The following is a 17491-nucleotide window of genomic DNA, read 5'->3' as shown; positions in this document are numbered from 1 at the left end:
TTTAGATTTGTGAACATAAATTATTCACATCATACAATTTATTCTGTTTTATAGGAGGGTTACGCGCATTGCAGTATATAAATAAAGATGTTTGTACAAACTTGCATAACTAAAGGGTAAAAAACTAAAACAAACAGGTCAGACCCAAAAAAAAACCCACAACAAAAAATGAAAATTATTAATAACCTACAACCACAAGTGTCAATAGTTCACCGTGGCATGCACACACACACCACTTCTCATCCATCTACTCCCACAAAAGCACACACTTGGGTTTGATACACAGTAACAGTCCAACACTCCCAATGATGTGAATCTGTCAGCTCACATTAAAAATTGAGGAAAACATTCATTAGTGAAGTAAAAGATGAACATATTAGTGGAGCTAAACCCATCCAAAGGCAGAAATTAATATCAATTCAGGCAACTTATCTTACACAGCATACACACTTGTTTTCTTGAAAACAGAAAAAACAAAAACAACAATAAAACAAAACAAACAAAAAAACAAAAACAAACGTGACTTCAGTGGATGGTTACAAAGACATAAAAAGCAGTAAGTCCACATGCCTGCCATCCACATCCCAGGCAGAGCAGGTCACAGCATTCAGCCAAGATCAACAGGAGAGAAAAGGAAATAAACTGTCAAACTAAGTTGCATTTCTCGTGCCGCACACACAGCAGGATGGAAGGAATATGAGCAAGCAGTCTCTTCTTCAGAGTCTCTTTGCTATAAGTCTGAGTAGCTGTGCGACAATGGGGGACCAGAGTGAACGATAATCCAGCGGCACAAAGAAGCATTTCAGCTTGATTAAAAACCAGGACGGCAAATCTGACAGGTATGAAGGGTTAAACTCTGGCCAAAAAAAAGAAAAAAATTGACAACATCCACTTTGCTACTCAAGCCAGCAGAGAGCAAGCACAGCCAACACGGTGCCATCAGCAGTAACAGTCTGAGAGTCCAAACAGGCCCGGGTGCTCTTTCCATCCATAGTTGAAGCAATCTCGGGGATCATAGCACAGACTGGGCAGCCAGTGACAGCATTTTCTAAAATAGCAGTAACTTGTCAGCAAGCCCCTCTCACCCCCCCAGTCACCAATATAGATCCACCTCACCTAAACACTTTGTTCAATACAACCTGCCAAAAGTGTTAAACTTACACACAACAAGAATGAAAAGCTGAAAATATACGTGAACTTTCATGCACTGGAGAGAAAATCCTTTATGTGTGACAAACAACAAGGAAAAAACGGGTCCTTCAACAAGAAGGTTGGGCTCAAGTCCATTCTTTTTAAAAGCCCATCACTCCCAGTATTCAAAGTCAAGCTGAGAGTTCTTTTCATATTCTCTGGATCTTGTCGGCAACAACCACAGGGTTCTCTTTGCGAATCTTGTCAGCAGCTTCAGCTTTGTAGTCGTACGGACAGTTATGCTTATCGGAGTAACGGTGAAGTCCACAGAACAGATTCCCACAACGGCAGTCAAAACCTGAAATATCACAGCAGAGGACAGGCCCAGTTAAATCAATAACAAGTACTCATGACAGCCAAACATCCTGGCACACTGCAGCGTCATTATGTTTACCTGAGAAACTTCAACTGAGGATGATGTGATCAGAAAACAGCTGGTTAGAACACCAAGACAGATCTGAAAATTATTTTTAGTCCTCTCGCAATAGGATAGGACACAATCTTTGAGAAAAACATCACAAATGAAATAAGTAACTACTGACCCAATATCTGCACACACAATTTGGTTGTCATATTAATATAAATACTCATTGTTCCACAGAACATGAAAAAACAGGAATGTGTAACAAAATGGCAGAAAAGTAATGGCTCTGCTTTCATCAGATTGTATTGGCACTCTTAACCAAAGCAGGCCATTGCTAGTAGAGGAGTTAGCTTCTTTTTTTGTTTGCTTGTTTACCCTGATGTTTGTCTCATCAGACAGCATCCGGAAGACGTTAATTTTTTTTAAAAAATCTTAATCAATAAAATTCTGAACAGTGAATATTATTATTTCTGGGGCTGATAATGAGAAAAAGCTAAAGAGTGAACCATTTCACTTACTTCTCATCTTGCTTGAGAGTTGCACATGGACAGTATCGAATAGGTACAGACATGGAGGCTGGTACCAATTTTATGATGGTTACGTTTTTAAAAATATATATTTTAATCCACTCTCTTTCAAACTCAGCGCTGACTGAATGGTTTTTGACCACTGCTTGAACACAGATGGATGGAAAACTACTTACATGCTCTTCATCATAGATAATAAATACCCATGCCTACTGCAAAGTCAAGTTAGATGTAGGCGTTGGTGTTTTATCCCACTTGTCCGAGTTTTAACCTACTCCACTTTCTCCATAATTAAACAAAATAAATTTGTTTTATCTGTGTCATGTCTTACCTGTAAGGCCAACCTTTTTGCGGCACATAAAGCAGCGATTCTTTTTGGGTTTTGGGGGCTCTGGGGCTTTGTGGTCCTCACTGCCAGCAGTGGAGGGATGGGATGCTGAGGATGTGGGCTGATTCAACACTGGAGACACACAAGAAGTAGTTCTTTTTACTATCTTACACAGAGAACATACTGTCATAAAAAAAAAACTACAAAAGGGAGGAGAAAATGTTCAATTTAAATATGTGCAGTTTTATATTTCACTTTTAGTATTTATTGTGAAACAGTGCATTTTCTTAAGTCTATCGATGGAAAGCGAATTCTAGGAATTGAAGCTGTCAAATCAATGTGGGTCCACTTCATCACATTGCTGAAACTTTTAAATCAGATACTTCCATAAAGCAGTCGCTCTCTGATTCACATCTTATATATCAGAGTAAATACATAAAATATTGCTCTGTCAAGAGCAAATTTTGCTTGTCTTATGATATACAATCACATCAACTAACTGTAATGAAGAAGAGAACTTGAACTCAATATTTCTGCCAGGGCCGCTGTATTGGCATGCATCACACACTCAACGGATATTCTTGAAACCACAATGGTGTAACTCAGCATATATCCTCTGCGATACAAAAAAAAAAAACAATCCATATTTGGTACTCACCTGGTTCTGTGAGCTCTACTTTGCTCCCTGATGCTGCTTTCTCCTCACAGGAGAGACTCAGCTCAGTCATCTGTTGTGTTACAGAAATGGCTGCTGAAATCCCACTGCAAAAGATCAATGGAATAAAAATTGCAAAAATAATACAAAGCTAAATGTTTCAGCAGATGTTTCAGTGAGTAAGAGGACATATTGTCTACAAGAAGAGTATTTATGTGGGAACATTTTTGATTTTGTTTATGTTTTTAAGAACTGCAATGCCTATGAAAGTTGAGAAGAAGTATCAATAGCATGTGCACAACTCAAATCACTCAGTACTTGGAAGTTCAGTATATATTGTACACTTCTTTTAACAACTCACAATCCTTGACTGAAGGTAGTATAATAAACCCTGGTGGGTCACCTCACCTGAGAGCCTCAGAGGCAGCAGCCTCAGCTGCCTCCTCTGCAGCAGCTGCAGCATTATTCAGAGTGGCCTCTAACCTCTGGATGGCTGAGGCCTCAGCTGTGGGACCACTGCTGCTGCCTGAGGGAGGGGAATTTCATAGCGCATTACAGTCAGACAGAGAGGTTGGGACTTTGTCCTGTGCATATGTGAGCAGGAGAAAACAGCAGCAGAAACAGCAGGTCTTACCCACAGCACTCAGAGAACTGACTCCTCCATTGTTCTGTCTTGACAGGTGCTCCTTGTGGCACACAGAGCACATGCCATTAGTTCTAGGGTTGCCATAGAAACCACAGCCAGTTGGACAAAGCATAGGAACTGGGCTCTGATTGGTCTCTTGGGCCATAGTGATGTCTGCCACCTGTAAGCTGACCTGGAGACACAAACAAAAGAGAAATGTACTCCAAACGTGGGGATAAAGACAAATTAACCCTGATGGGAAATAAGTGCTGGTGATGTTTGGTCAGTTCATCACTGGGTAATGGTCTGGTGTTAAAAACTGTTTTTTGAGTATAGATCTATAGTCAGGATTCAGCTAAATGAAGCTGTGTTATATCAATGTGCACTTGCTAATTCATAGCTAGTGTTTCAAATTTCATGCATTTTCTTTAAGCTGAGTATGTCAATGTTCAATAATCAGTTAATTTATTAAAAGGTACAAACGCATGTGTTCTCATTTTAAGTTGTATTGTAAAATTCTAGCAGCACATTAACTATGTGCTTTATCACCATTATCCACTGATCCCTTCTTCCTTTGTTGTGGTAACAGTTTTTCTGAACTACAATAGTGAAATACATCCCCTTGTGGTATAAAAGTTCATATACTGAGATATCTGGAAGAAATGGTACACAAAACATACATAAATACAATTTGAATCGTTAAATTCTTAATGGTAATTGAACAGTTAATCATTAACATCCCTTTTCCCAGCTCAAAACAGTGCAAATTCACCTGACTGTAGTTTCTCTTCCAACTAAATCACAACCACTTCACTTAACACACTCATACCATACCGGGTAGCAACTATTGATGGGTTATGCGACAATTCATTATTATTATTACTATTATGTCAGGATCATATCTGACTTGGGTTTGCTCAGCTGCCGAGCTACTTAACACATTATATTCTACTTTGCACAAGGTCATCAAACATTGTAAAAGAGCTGACAGTGGAGGATTACACCCAACTACTGGCCTCCATCTCACCTTTTCCACAGAGGGTTCAACACACTAGCTGAATGATGAGACAATAATGTGATTTAAGCCGTGATCTCTACCCATTTTGTTATAAACAGGCATGTAAAGGAGGATTTGTGTATGTACAAAGAAGAATGATATAGTAATATTGACATAATCACCACTTAATCCAAGTCTGAACACAGAGTGCATGAGTCTTTTCTCTTTGCCAAAGTTACTCAAGTAAACAAACTTACAGCTGCTCCTTCACGTGTGTGAGACTGCAGACTGCAGTACTCCATGCAGCACTAGGCTCACATGGACCTGTGTATGGTGGCTTCCCTCTGTCACAGGAGTGCAATGTGACACTGAAGATCTCTAAGGCGCACACGCACACTCACGAGTTATCCCAGTACAGTAAGGCTGTGAACACATCTATTTATAGACAACCTCCATATAAACAGAGCTGGTGCCATGGCAGATTCTGTAGCTTGTCAAAATAGGTTTTCTGATCAAAGAAGGTATCATCAACTTTCTAACCAAATGGAGAAAATGCTATGAAATGAAAGCAGATGACTGCCACATCCTAGATACAACATCCTTGTATAGTGCTGGAATGGGCAGAAGAACAAATTTTAACATGGTTACAAGATTTAGGAGAACGCCTAGCTCGTTAATTCACATAAAGAGTCGAGCACGTTGGTCACCGAGACAAAAGCCAAAAGCACTCATTTCCTTGGACTACATCCAACTGGCAATCTAGCTCAATAACAGGCCCAATAACTTCCCCTCTAGTTAAAAGTACTCAGTGGAGTGCGTTTAGACAATCAATATCGTTTACCTAAGAAGAGGTCCTCGGCTGCTTCCTCACAAACACCGGGCCACAAAAGTATCACTTCTACAAATCCACTGAGTCATGCTAGCAAGCTAATGGCTATTAACCTCTTACTTTGAAAAACTATGCAACGTTGAAAGTATGAATATAATCATTTCCGAGTGGAGTTATTAAGGTTTCTGGTAAAAAAAAAAAGAAAAGAAAAGAAAAAAAGAGAAAAAGATGCCCAAACAAGGTGCAGTCCAACACCACATTTAGTACAAATGCTGCTATGCTAACAACATATAGCCACAACAAGCTTGTGAACAGATTCTCGTGATCTTGCTGAGGTTAGCATGCTAGATGTTAGCTAAAACAAAACTGTTAGCATTGTTGTTGCCTTTGCTTTGTCTGTTCTTTGTGTTCTCTGCAAATACGAACTGGGTGTCTTGCTAATAACCTACAAAAACAGTATTTTTGCGAGTATTACCATGTGAGATAGATGTATGAATTAAAGTGTTAAGGGGACACATCACCTAACAGCAAATTCTACATATAGGTCAGCCAAGAACATACCTTACTTTGAGTAAATCTATGGATGCTGCTAGCAGATTAACGTTAGCCACGTTAAACAAGGGTTTAAAATTAATTTAGATAGCGGACAGGTCGTTGTTGTTTTTTATAAAGCACAATAAAATTAATGTTCGGTTAAGCAGCTAGCTGTCATATCATACGAAAGCTGTATTTAATTTACAACCTCACAGTTGGAGAAGCAAAGTTTTCAGCGACACGTGCTAACCAACGGAACATTTCTTTAATCCTAGTTAGCGAAGTAACGCTACCGTGTAAGAAGTTTCACATTAACATCGAAACTAATTATTTCACACTAAAAATTGGACTCATAGTTTTTTTTATCCTTGCGCTCCAGGGTCCTCTTAAGAACTTCACAACAGCCATTTATGTTACTTAGCTATGATTTAACTAGCTTAGTTAACTTACCGTCTGTGTCAGAGGAACGTTATTTTTTCTTGACACTTTTTGGCTTGAGGGAATAACTAACTCAAATTTAACTCGGAGCTAACTAACTAGGGCCGTCTAGGTGCGTCGTTGTCGGTGCCTTTCTTTTCAGTATTCTCACTCAAACACACTTAACCCTAGGGGTACCTTTGGCCAATTCCGTTGACGTCGTCTCTCGCTGATTTGTAGTGGCATCTGTTTTGCTTTTGTGACGCATTTGCGTCCTCGCTGTTTCCGGTGGACGTCACGGAAATTGTGACCCTCTGATTGGAAGGCAGGGGTATTGGAAGGGAGCCACAACAGATATCATACTACAGAACGTTTGCTTAATCCACCAAATGGATAAACCACAGCCTTGACTCAGTAGGTCCTTAGTTAAGAATCAATGTTGATATAATCATGAAGGATAAGTGCAGACGTCTGTCCTTTTCTACAGCTACTACAAGTCTGAGTCTGACAACACGTCAGAGGGGTCTGGGTTCCATCTTGTCTGTATGGATTACTGTACAGGCCTAGAACCTGGCCTTGGAAATGACTGTTATAGTATTTATTCACAAACTCACAGGTCTCACTTAATACCCTGATCATTTTTTAATCCAACTGTCTTATACTGTGTTCCTTATCTGTCTATTCAAATGCTTATATTTATTTTCACTCATTGTGAATTTTATTTTAATTAGGGACAAGTAGTCACAAAATTGTTTATATCCAAGACTAGTTTGCAATGTTTAAAATGTATGTACGCATTCAGAAAGTGAAAGTGTGATAGACTTACGAGCACAACTGGAATGCAGCAAAAAAAAAAAAAAAAATACAAACTACTCAGCAGGACGTAACAGGAAAAGGAAGTGAACAAAAAAATGTAAACCATGTGACCAGTGGTTGTCCAGGGAACGCATTTAAAGCAGATGCGCTCAACCAATCAGATGCTCGGAGAATTCAGGGCACAACGAATCAGATTGTAGCGAGCGAGGATTTAAACCAAGACGCTGCACTTAATAACTCCACCACATTGCTCTCCATTACGATTCTCCGTCTTTTTGTTGAAGCAGCGCACATTTCAAATGGCTCTTCGTGTAACCAGAGTAAGCAAATTAAGCTTTTTTTATTTATTTAGTTGCGTCTGTGGACTGGAAAGGCGTTTTGAACAAATGTCTTTATTGAATTTTTATTCCTTAATATATCTCGCATCTTAAATGCTTTCGTGCGTCGCTGCGTGCTCTCCTCTCGTGCAACTGTTCCATAATGGGAATGCGACTTAAGACTCCGCGACCGATTATAAACTTCTAACACGCAGTGTAACTCAAGCTAAATGTTGTTATTTTTCTCCAGAACCGCTTGGCTTCTACCAGGGCTGACCTCGGTGGAAAGGCCTGCTCGGTGGCTGGGCCGTCACTGAAGCCTCGAGCGGCGCTTGGGGAAATCGGCAACATTGCGGTTAACAAAGAAGCACAGAAAAAGGTAAGACTACTTCAATTCTAATACTTTCTAAGTTCAACGTATATTTTCTTCTCTGATGGAAGATGACGTAAAATAATCCTGCCCAAGGTTAATTTCGCACTCTTGCAATGCAAACGCACAAAAGCATGCATACAGAATTCTTCATGGGCTTTAGGTTGATTGATACAAATTTAAAAACATGTTGTATTGTCTGCCAAGCTTTTTAAGGAAAATATGTGATAATACATATGCAAGACGACTAACAGCAGTATAAAATGGAGGCCTCGGTGTAGGAGAGGAAATGGGTGTTGGGAGTTTGGGAATGTGTCGGTACTTGCCTCTCAACGCACATGCTTGCATTTAAGTAGAAGCGTATTTGTGTATTTATGACTTTTAACCAGGATGGATGACACAACTCACTATATCTTCACATTTAAGAAGCAAGAGTTTCTTGTTCAAAAGAAAAAAAAAAAAAAAACTAGGATTGCCATTTGTGTTCATCAGCTCTGACATAATGTCACTAATCTGCTTTCATTTTAGAATGTCAAGACAGAGGCCACTAAGAAGACCAGAGTTCCTACTAAAGTTGAAAAAGTTGTTGAACAACCCAAAAATGTCCCTGTCCCTGTTGAGCCTGAGGTGCAAGTGAGTTATATGCCAATGGCAAGCTGGCCATTAAGACACAAATGACTGCTGGGTGTGGTGCTTCCGGTTGTTAAAACACCCGCTTTCTCCTGTTCCAGATTCCCCCTGAACCAGCATCCCCAACTCCAATGGAGACTTCAGGCTGTGAACCTGCAGACCTCTGTCAAGCATTTTCAGATGTCATTCTCCACACCGCTATCAGGGATGTGGACGCAGATGACTACGACAACCCCATGCTCTGCAGTGAATACGTGAAAGACATCTACAAATACCTCAGACAACTTGAGGCAAGCAAACAGTCCTGATCTCCCCATGACTAAATGTCTGTACCTCCACACTACTTTGGTTTTAACCCAGTTTCCTGTCATTTTTTTTTTTTTTTTTTTTTTTTTTTTTTTTAGGTTGAGCAGAATGTAAGACCTGCTTATCTGCAGGGCAAGGAAGTGACTGGCAACATGCGGGCCATTCTCATTGACTGGCTTGTGCAAGTGAACCTCAAGTTCCGTCTGCTCCAGGAGACCATGTACATGACTGTGGGAATTATTGACCGCTTTCTTCAGGTGTGTGTGACAACTCAACCTGAACCCCTCACTTGCTTCTCAGCATGAAATGCAGCATTATAGCTAAAAATTCTAGTCTCCTGATGTGCTACATGCCACCCCAGTTTCTAAAATATGGTTTCCTCCATCAGGACCACCCAGTCCCCAAGAAGCAGCTGCAGCTGGTTGGTGTGACTGCCATGTTCCTTGCTTCCAAATACGAGGAGATGTATCCCCCAGAGATCTCAGACTTTGCCTACGTGACGGACAGGGCCTACACCACAGCCCAGATCAGAGAAATGGAGATGACGATCCTCCGTGTGCTCAAGTTCAAACTAGGCCGCCCTCTTCCCCTGCAGTTCCTCAGAAGGGCGTCAAAGATTTATGAGGTTTGTAGTGGTGTCTTGAACAATCAAAACTGGATTTTTGTGAACACTCTCAGCCACTAATGTCTATTCCTCACCTGTCTTTCCACAGGTGACTGCTGAGCAGCACACCCTGGCGAAATACCTCCTGGAGCTCACCATGATTGACTATGAGATGGTTCATTTCCCACCTTCAATGGTGGCAAGTGCTGCTTTGGCGCTTACCCTCAAGATCTTAGATGCTGGTGAATGGGTGAGTTTTACTTCTGATCAGTCAAGACTTTAAGATCTGTGGGATTTAATTTTTAGTGAATACTTGAGATTTATTCCAAATTACAGTACTGTTGAGGTTTCATGAAGCTGCCTGTCTGCAGTGTACATAATTCTTCAAACTTTAGAGGCTACCTTAAATTACTGAATTATGACCAAGATATGCCAAGTGGGGTTTTGTAAGTGCTCTTGTGTACCAACATCTGAAATGGCTATTTGGGCATTGCTGTTTCATATAGCATATCATGTAATGCTAGCATGTAATGTCACCTTTAATATTTTGGAGACAGAGTTGCAAAGATGGGCTAATGATCTTAAATATTTCCTCAGGATGTGACCCTGCAGCACTACATGGACTACACAGCAGAGAGTTTGATTCCTGTGATGGCACACATTGCCAAGAATGTTATAAAAGTGAACGATGGGCTGACCAAACATATGGTAAGTGTAGCAAAACTTGAATTACCAGTGATTTTCCTGAAATGTTCAGTTGGAAAATTAATCAAATGCTGCCTGACTGGCTTAAATTATCTTAGCTGCAGCTTGTATCATTGAAGAGCCCTCATTTTAACTCTGACATTTGAGTGGGGGAAAAAGAAGTCAATTTAGCTTAATTTTTGTGCTTTTTCTTGCAGGCCATTAAAGGCAAGTACTCTACTTCAAAGCAGATGAGGATTGCCACCATCTCACAACTCAAATCTTCAGTGGTGAAGGATCTTGCAAAGAAACTTGCTCAGTGAGATGACATTTTTGGCACCGTGTGCTGACTTGTACAGTTGTAACTTAACTTTTTTTTTTTTTAATTTTCTTTTTCTTTAATTTTTTTTAAATGTGGCTGAAAGATCAGTCCCCTAAGGACCGTGTCAGTGGTCTGCATGTTTTACCAAATTGCATGGGTCTTACTGACCATTTCCAATGCATGCCACAAGCTGTAACTTCCAATTTTCCAATCAGTTAACTTTCTAGCATAATACAATGACTGCTTACCTTTTCAAAACTTGTGGCATGATTTGAAATGGTCAGCAATGTAAAGGGTCCAGTGGACGTGCATGTACCCCGTACTTTTAAAATGGGACCGTATTAATGTGTGTGGATGTGCAAAGTGGTGTACTTTTTAAGTGATTTTTACATTCTTAAATTGTTTTTAAAGTGTCTATTAAATGCTTCTGAAAATTCCTCCCTTGTCATTGATAATGATCACCACTAGAGGTTGCTCTTACACTAAGCTAGGCCACTGGAGCTTGCCATATCTGCCAATATTGGGTTACTATGTTTATCAGGTCAAAGGATACCAAGCTGCAGAACAGAAATAACACAAAGTGAAGCCATTTAAAAGGTGTCTGTACAGTTTAAGTAGCTGCAAGTGTTACACAATTTTTTGTGATTTTGAAATTCATATTGGTTTCAGCCTCAAATACAGTACTCTGTATTTTCTCTTGGTTAATGTTAAAGTGCTCTGTATCAAGGCAACAAAGTCATAGACCTTTTCACAGCAAACAGTTTTTGCTGTTCCATATTGCATACTTTATACATTTAGTCAAAACTGTTACACGCAGTATGCATAGTTACTTTGTCATAACCCTGACCTTTGACCCTTGTGCTTGTACATCACAGTCCATAGCACAAAATCTTAAGAAAAAAAATTGCAATTTGGAATACAGCCCACGATCTGTCAATTTGTCTGTGGTCTTTTGACGGCTCAGTCAATGCGAGGTATTTTCCACTGTGCAGAGCATTGTGGTTCGGGAAAAACATGCTGACTTGCATATTGCAGGGCAGCCAGATACGGTAGGACATCCTAGTGTTTTTGGAGTACTGCATCTGACATGTTGTGTATTGGAACATGGTAAATCTCTTTCTGGCATACAGGATGCAGGCCCATAAAGTATTTTGGTCATAAATTAAGTGCTTTAACTTTTAGTCCACTGACTTATGAAAAATATTCTGGCTATTTTGTCTTTATCTATACTCCATTTTATTTCCAGAAAAAATACATCAGGAAATTGGTGTAAACCCTGGCTAGCCCTTTCAAATGAGAGTCCTGGTGCTCATCAGCATCATGTTAAAATTCTTGTAAAAGACATGAAGATCTCATTTAAGCTACAGATGCAAGGACTCCTCACATCTCCAGTTACATCACATCAAGCCATAAGTATTTAAAGCTAATGGACAGAGTAGAGTGGGAGCTATTATCACTTTAACCCATTCACAGCTGAGACCCTGGGGGAACCAGCCCCCCAATCCATCCTCCCACCCCAGAGGGACACCAAGAGAGCTTTGTCTGAGACCACCTGCCATCTGCAATGATGTGAAGCACTCATCGGGATCATAAGGCCATTTCTCCTAAAGGCCTGCTGGATAACAGCTTGAATGCATCTGTTGCTGTATAGGTTGAGACAAAGAAAATCACCTGCTGCTGAAAGGGGATAAACATTATTTGGCATTCTGGTATTTCGAGTTTACTGTAGTTCATCTAGTGAAATATGAGGAGTAAGTTCCACATAATGAACAGCGGCACTTTTACTGTTCTGTAGGGTAGAAACAGCCAAACTGTGCTTAGATAGCTTACTTATAATATGCAAAATGGTTCAGCACAACACTGATCTAAGAATATAGGCTGCACATCTGTTACCTGACATAATGTCATGTAGGCAGTAATGCTGACACCTTAAGAGCACATCCATTTTATCCATCCAGCTCTGAGCCTTCTGTTGTTTTCCACAGAGACATGATAATTAGTCTCAGTTATCCTGCAAAGCCGGGCTTTTAAACCCACAGATCATACTGAGAATTCATACTTGTAGGCTGAGGTCATGACTGGGCAGCCATATCGGTTTACAAGACGGATTCCTCCTGTGCGGGGCTCCAAACCATACACTTGCAGCTGCCTGGAACACTATTTGGCCTTTCAAAGATTCAGCTCTGTGACATTTATTATGATGGAAAATTGAACATAGTGGCTGTGCAGTTTAAGACAACTCAGCTCAATTCAACTCAGTTAATCCAACTTAAAAAAAAACCCAAACAAAAAAAGAAAACATATTTCATCACTCAACCCTTGTGGTATCTAGCCATAAAGTTAGTTTTATGTATGAGGTTAAAGAACAGCCTCTGAGATTTCTGCCTTTACCTCAAGATAGTACTTTGTGGTGCTCAAAATATGGACAAATTATACCAGAAAAAAATGCCTTTCGCTGTCATTGATGCACCACCAATCAATGAGGAACTGTGGCTGAAATCAGCATAAATACATGCTAATTGTGTCTGCCAGGTCTGAAAAGTCTGAACTTCAGCCACATTAGGGGCAAAATTGAGACGACACATCGAGCTGAAGCATCCAACCAGTCTTGCGAAATATCTGTGAGTGAATGATCAAATTAAATCATGAACAGGATCCAGCAGCTGCGAAGCTCCTCCGAACAAGTCAAACTCACAGCATTTTGTAAAGGAACAGGTAGTCAGACACAGGACCTCTGCAGCCTTTGGGCACAGGCTGCTTTGAGTTTAGACATGAACATCATCTAGTGTATTTTTGGAGGCTTTTGAAACACAAAATAGTTCATCTAAATCTTGTGTGAACTAAAGTTTGAGTTAGCATTTGTCAAGTGTGAATTTGCACGTTGCTGTGCACAGGTGCTGAATACTTCTTTTAGCCATGAGCATGACAGTGGACTCTCTGTCTTTCAAATGAAATTATCTTCACGGAATTACAATACTCACTTACTTAGTAGTTTAACATTCCAGAAACATGGTCCTCATTTTCCTGAATAATCCACAGACCTATTGTGTTGTAACACAATAAAGGTCCAACTCATCAACTTTTCTGAACTTTCAAATGTGTCTTCAGTGAATACTGCTGGCTCAGGTGTCATCACCAACCTGTGTGAAACTCCCCTCATGTCTCTGTTCAGAGATGGCCTCTGGTGTTGGATGTATCCTCCTTGATCTTTTTACAGTCTTCCACTGACTCCTGGTCAGAGTCTTTAACCCATTCTCAGTTAATGTGGTGACTGGGTTTGGTCTGCCTCCAATGTTCAGTCAGTTCATTCAGTTTATTGGGACTAGTCCCTTGGTCAAATGTAGTTCCAGTGAAAGCTGCTCATAACAAGCTTTATGGTTACTGGAACAATGCTTCTGTGATCTTAAACGGAATTCCATTCACCTCCATTATTTTAGTTTCATATCTAAAAATCTATTTATGCAAATAAAACCAAATCTATCTCCATGGCTTGATCCCACTAAAACTGAAATATACATAACACGGCACAACCACACAAATCACTCAGACTTGATTGCCTTACAAGATCTCCGGCAACATTGGACCCGTTCTGTGACAACAATTTGAGAACGTTTATGCTTTCCTGCACATTTCGGTGTCCTTAAAGCCTAAATGCTTTTCCATGTTTATTCAAGCTCTCCCCATTAAATGAATTTGCGAGTCAGCACTGAGGTCCAGAAAGAATGCAAAGCTTGGCTTCAGACCTCTCAGCATTTCAGCAATACAGATCTCAACCACAAGCAGATCGTCCAAGACCAGACTCAAAAGTTTGGAACTCCTTCCCAGTCTAAACATCATCCAAGATGGCCAGAGATTTAACAAGTGCACCCTTCAAAATGAGTCAATGCCCATTCTCACCTCCCGTCTACCAAGTCTGCGCGTCTCAATTCAATATGACAAAGTCAAACAAACAGCCGGCTCGTGGCAGCACTCTTAGGGTTTCTGTGGGGTGCTAATAGGATGGCAGCTGGCAAGCAGAATGAGGCCTCTGGTCTTGAGAGTGGAGTGAAGCACAAATAAACACAGGGGCATTCATTTTCACAATTTATAGATTTTTAAATAAAAGTCATGCGCTTCCTGAACTTTACTGACCTTGGACGCTCAGTGTCACTTGAAAGAAAGAAAGGCTTCCATTGTGGCCTCAACAGTGGAGTTTCTGAGCCAGGTGTGAAAAGGATTTTCTCCAGACCACCTTAACCTCTCTGTGTACGGTTTGCATAGCAAGCAGGAAGTCATCTTCCCCTGGTGATCAAGGTTACACTTTCTTGTTTGTTTTATCGTCACATACAGGAGAGCTGTGTTTTCTCTTCAGACACACTGCATTGTGAGAGTACTGTGGAAGGAGAGCCGAAAGCTTTTACATTTTCATGCTGATGTCAAAGACAGACTGAATAAAGATCAGTATTGATCATAAATTTAAAAATAAAAACCTAAAGTATGTCAGAACTACAAACATGAAGCATGTGTTCTGTTAGTACTTTTTGTCTGTTGTGAGTTCTGCCCTGTGTAAGTCATTTCACAATAATATCACCCCAGGTTCCATGTAGTAACTGTTCAAATTTTTCTGAGCATTTCTCGTCCATGTAGGCTTAATTGTTGACCTTTTAAGTTCCTTTCCACAAAAACCTTGACCTTTAAAGTCCTCAAGGTGCTCAGAATAACAATGAGATTGTAAAGATCTAATACATCAGGACAACTAGACAAACCACATCAGACAAAGAGGATCATGTGATAGAACTGACAGCTCCAGAGCAGCTACTAAATGGAGAGAGCCACGAAAATAAGTCCAAAATTGTAATATACTGAAAATATCTCTGGAAGAATTCTCAAACATTCATGGTTAAAAAGAAAATTTTATGGCAGGATTGGAGGGAAACAGTCCTATAACAACCATTTATTTACTGTACATAATAAACAACAGCCTGGATACACAAATCCAGAAATTAAGTCAAGCCACAAAAGAAAAGGCCACTGTAGAAATCCAAAATTTTATTACATGCATGCTTTGGCAAGAATCGTTGTTTTGGGGAGACAAAAAGAAGTTATTATCTTGTTTCAGCTCTCAGAGGTTATTTTTGGCCCCTGAGCAGCTCCACTGGATCAGCTCAGAGTACAGTGTGGTTGCAGGGACGCAAGGACTGTCGGTTATTCACTTCCCCAACTGAGATTTTTCCACTGGCCCTCACTACACAAGTTCTGGGGATTAATAGTTTTGCTCCAATGATTTTAAGGTGCCAGCAGACTTTCTCACAGGAAGAAACCAGCCAATGACATGCTTTTAAAGGCAGGAGTAGATTGTTGCTGGTTTGTATTTAAGTAGGGAACAACCGCAATGATTCATATTGAGTTACTGAGGTCAAATTTGTATTTCAGTCAGGGATCCAGCAGTTGCATTTTGTACATGTTAAGTAGTGTTCCTGCAGGAAATAATGCTTTAGTATGACCTACCTTTGATGAGAGCATTTTTGTAGTGTGGTTCCAGATCAGGTAGATAAACCAATCAGAAGTTTATAGAAGGAATTTAAAAAATGTATTATTTATTGTTGTTTATTGGTGTCCCCAGTAATTGTTTGCTTGGCAACAAACTACTCTTCTGGGGGTTCATATTGAAATAAAACACATGTTAGCCAATAATGTATGTGCACTTTTATTACCCTAAACAACAAAAATACAACATCAACATTGCTTAAGACAACATGCAATACGCAAAGTATTAACACAATTTGAACTATTTAAATTAATTAACAAGTAGAACAAAACCACAATAACCAATTGTATTGTACTAATTTATTTTGCAGGCCTGTCCTTGTGGACCTCTTTAGCTGCTTCCCAGTACCCTTTCTTGCAAATTACAGAGCTATAAAGCCCAGCAAATTGTTCCAGTGAGATATGACCAGTGACGTTATAAAAGAGGAGACAAACCATTTAAACCATTTTGAACTGAAAAGTATGCAACGTCTGAGATTACCGCTCCTTCCCCCGCACAGCCAATCGTCTGCCCGGTCATACTGGGAGCGGGTGCAGATAAATGTGGCCACAAAGAGGTTACATGTTATATCTTATGTTCAGAAACTGAGATTCTGGATTGAGCTGTGAAAGAAGCTGGTGTTGTGAAGCCACACAGGCTTCGTACAAATATAACCTGACAAATGAAACAACAACTCAGGAACCCCCCCCCCCCCCCCCAACAAGAAATCTAACATGAATAGGCTTTTGATCCCACTTTCATAATAACCTTTAATCAAAGAGTAGGTTCAGATTGTCTTGGAGTGTTAAAGCAATGTTCACTTTGCATAATATGTACAATGAACACTTGTTGGTTTCTGTAATTGGTCCTCTTGTCTGTACTGGCTGTGGAGAGATCTTTTCAAAAACATCACTGCACATGTTAAACAAACTTGCTCTCAGTGAAATCATTTCAGGATAAAACTGAATCCAGAAATGTAGCTCACTTTTTCCTCACTAACAGTCACGCACAGAGCATCTTCACATTCACATTTTACATCACGCTAACCGAAACACCAATGCTTTGATGTTATCAGGCTGTTCACTGTAGTTTAACCTAATATCATTGTGCAACATAATAAGCACTAAAGGGCTATTAAGTTAATGATGTCATGCACCGTAACCATCAGAGGTTATATCACACAGTGGTACTTGATGGGAACTGGGCCAGTGTTTGTGTTTTGATTTACAAGATCAGTGGTAATGAGAACAAGACTTCCTATGAATGTAGTGCTTGTTCTGTTAGCACATTATTCTTTTTGTGATGACAAATGCTATAGGCTGGTATATATATATAATTATATATTATATATATACAAACATTTTTGTCATAACATCTTTAATCATTTTACATGCTGAAAAACAACTACAAAAATGTCCTTGATGGATGTGGAGCAATATTTGATGTTTTTTTCCATATAAATTAGTAAC

The 17491-nt window shown here is 39.9% G+C and overlaps 2 protein-coding genes across 4 annotated transcripts; one reads left to right on the top strand and one right to left on the bottom strand.

Moving 5' to 3' along the window:
• On the bottom strand, positions 1 to 6787 carry LOC124051425 (AN1-type zinc finger protein 5-like). Of its 2 annotated transcripts, none has more exons than XM_046374783.1 (6): positions 6666 to 6787; positions 3700 to 3883; positions 3474 to 3591; positions 3069 to 3172; positions 2414 to 2542; positions 1 to 1489 (listed from the first exon to the last, which is right to left on the bottom strand). In XM_046374783.1, exons 1-6 carry the CDS (start codon positions 6711 to 6713, stop codon positions 1341 to 1343), a joined length of 732 nt encoding a protein of 243 aa, XP_046230739.1. In that variant the 5' UTR covers positions 6714 to 6787; the 3' UTR covers positions 1 to 1340. The 2 variants fall into 2 exon arrangements, with proteins under 2 accessions (XP_046230739.1, XP_046230740.1); XM_046374784.1 differs by lacking the exon at positions 6666 to 6787 and adding an exon at positions 5529 to 5687.
• Positions 6788 to 7442: 655 nt separating this feature from the next.
• On the top strand, positions 7443 to 10953 carry ccnb1 (cyclin B1). 2 transcript variants are annotated; one of them, XM_046374782.1, is made up of 9 exons: positions 7443 to 7603; positions 7851 to 7979; positions 8499 to 8597; positions 8702 to 8890; positions 9005 to 9163; positions 9295 to 9531; positions 9620 to 9760; positions 10108 to 10218; positions 10413 to 10953. In XM_046374782.1, the coding sequence occupies exons 1-9, from the start codon at positions 7583 to 7585 to the stop codon at positions 10515 to 10517; spliced, it is 1191 nt and encodes a 396-aa protein (XP_046230738.1). In that variant the 5' UTR covers positions 7443 to 7582; the 3' UTR covers positions 10518 to 10953. The 2 variants fall into 2 exon arrangements, with proteins under 2 accessions (XP_046230738.1, XP_046230737.1); XM_046374781.1 differs by having other exon boundaries at positions 7444 to 7603; positions 8499 to 8603.
• Positions 10954 to 17491: the final 6538 nt, after the last annotated feature.

This window comes from Scatophagus argus, chromosome 20 (genome assembly GCF_020382885.2).
Source record: "Scatophagus argus isolate fScaArg1 chromosome 20, fScaArg1.pri, whole genome shotgun sequence".
NCBI classification, from domain to species: Eukaryota; Metazoa; Chordata; class Actinopteri; family Scatophagidae; genus Scatophagus; species Scatophagus argus.
The sequence above is the reverse complement of the archived record's forward strand: the minus strand, read 5'-3'. Positions and strand labels throughout refer to the sequence as shown.

Coding starts and splice junctions, on each gene's coding strand:
- LOC124051425 (XM_046374783.1), bottom strand. CDS start 6,713: ATGCCACTACAAATCAGCGAGAGACGACGTCAACGGAATTGGCCAAAG. Junction 3,173..3,473: donor GCTGCCTCTGAGGCTCTCAG/GTGAGGTGACCC, acceptor GATCTTTTGCAG/TGGGATTTCAGCAGCCATTT. Junction 2,543..3,068: donor AGTAGAGCTCACAGAACCAG/GTGAGTACCAAA, acceptor GTGTGTCTCCAG/TGTTGAATCAGCCCACATCC.
- ccnb1 (XM_046374781.1), top strand. CDS start 7,583: ATGGCTCTTCGTGTAACCAGA. Junction 7,604..7,850: donor TGGCTCTTCGTGTAACCAGA/GTAAGCAAATTA, acceptor ATTTTTCTCCAG/AACCGCTTGGCTTCTACCAG. Junction 9,761..10,107: donor TCTTAGATGCTGGTGAATGG/GTGAGTTTTACT, acceptor ATATTTCCTCAG/GATGTGACCCTGCAGCACTA.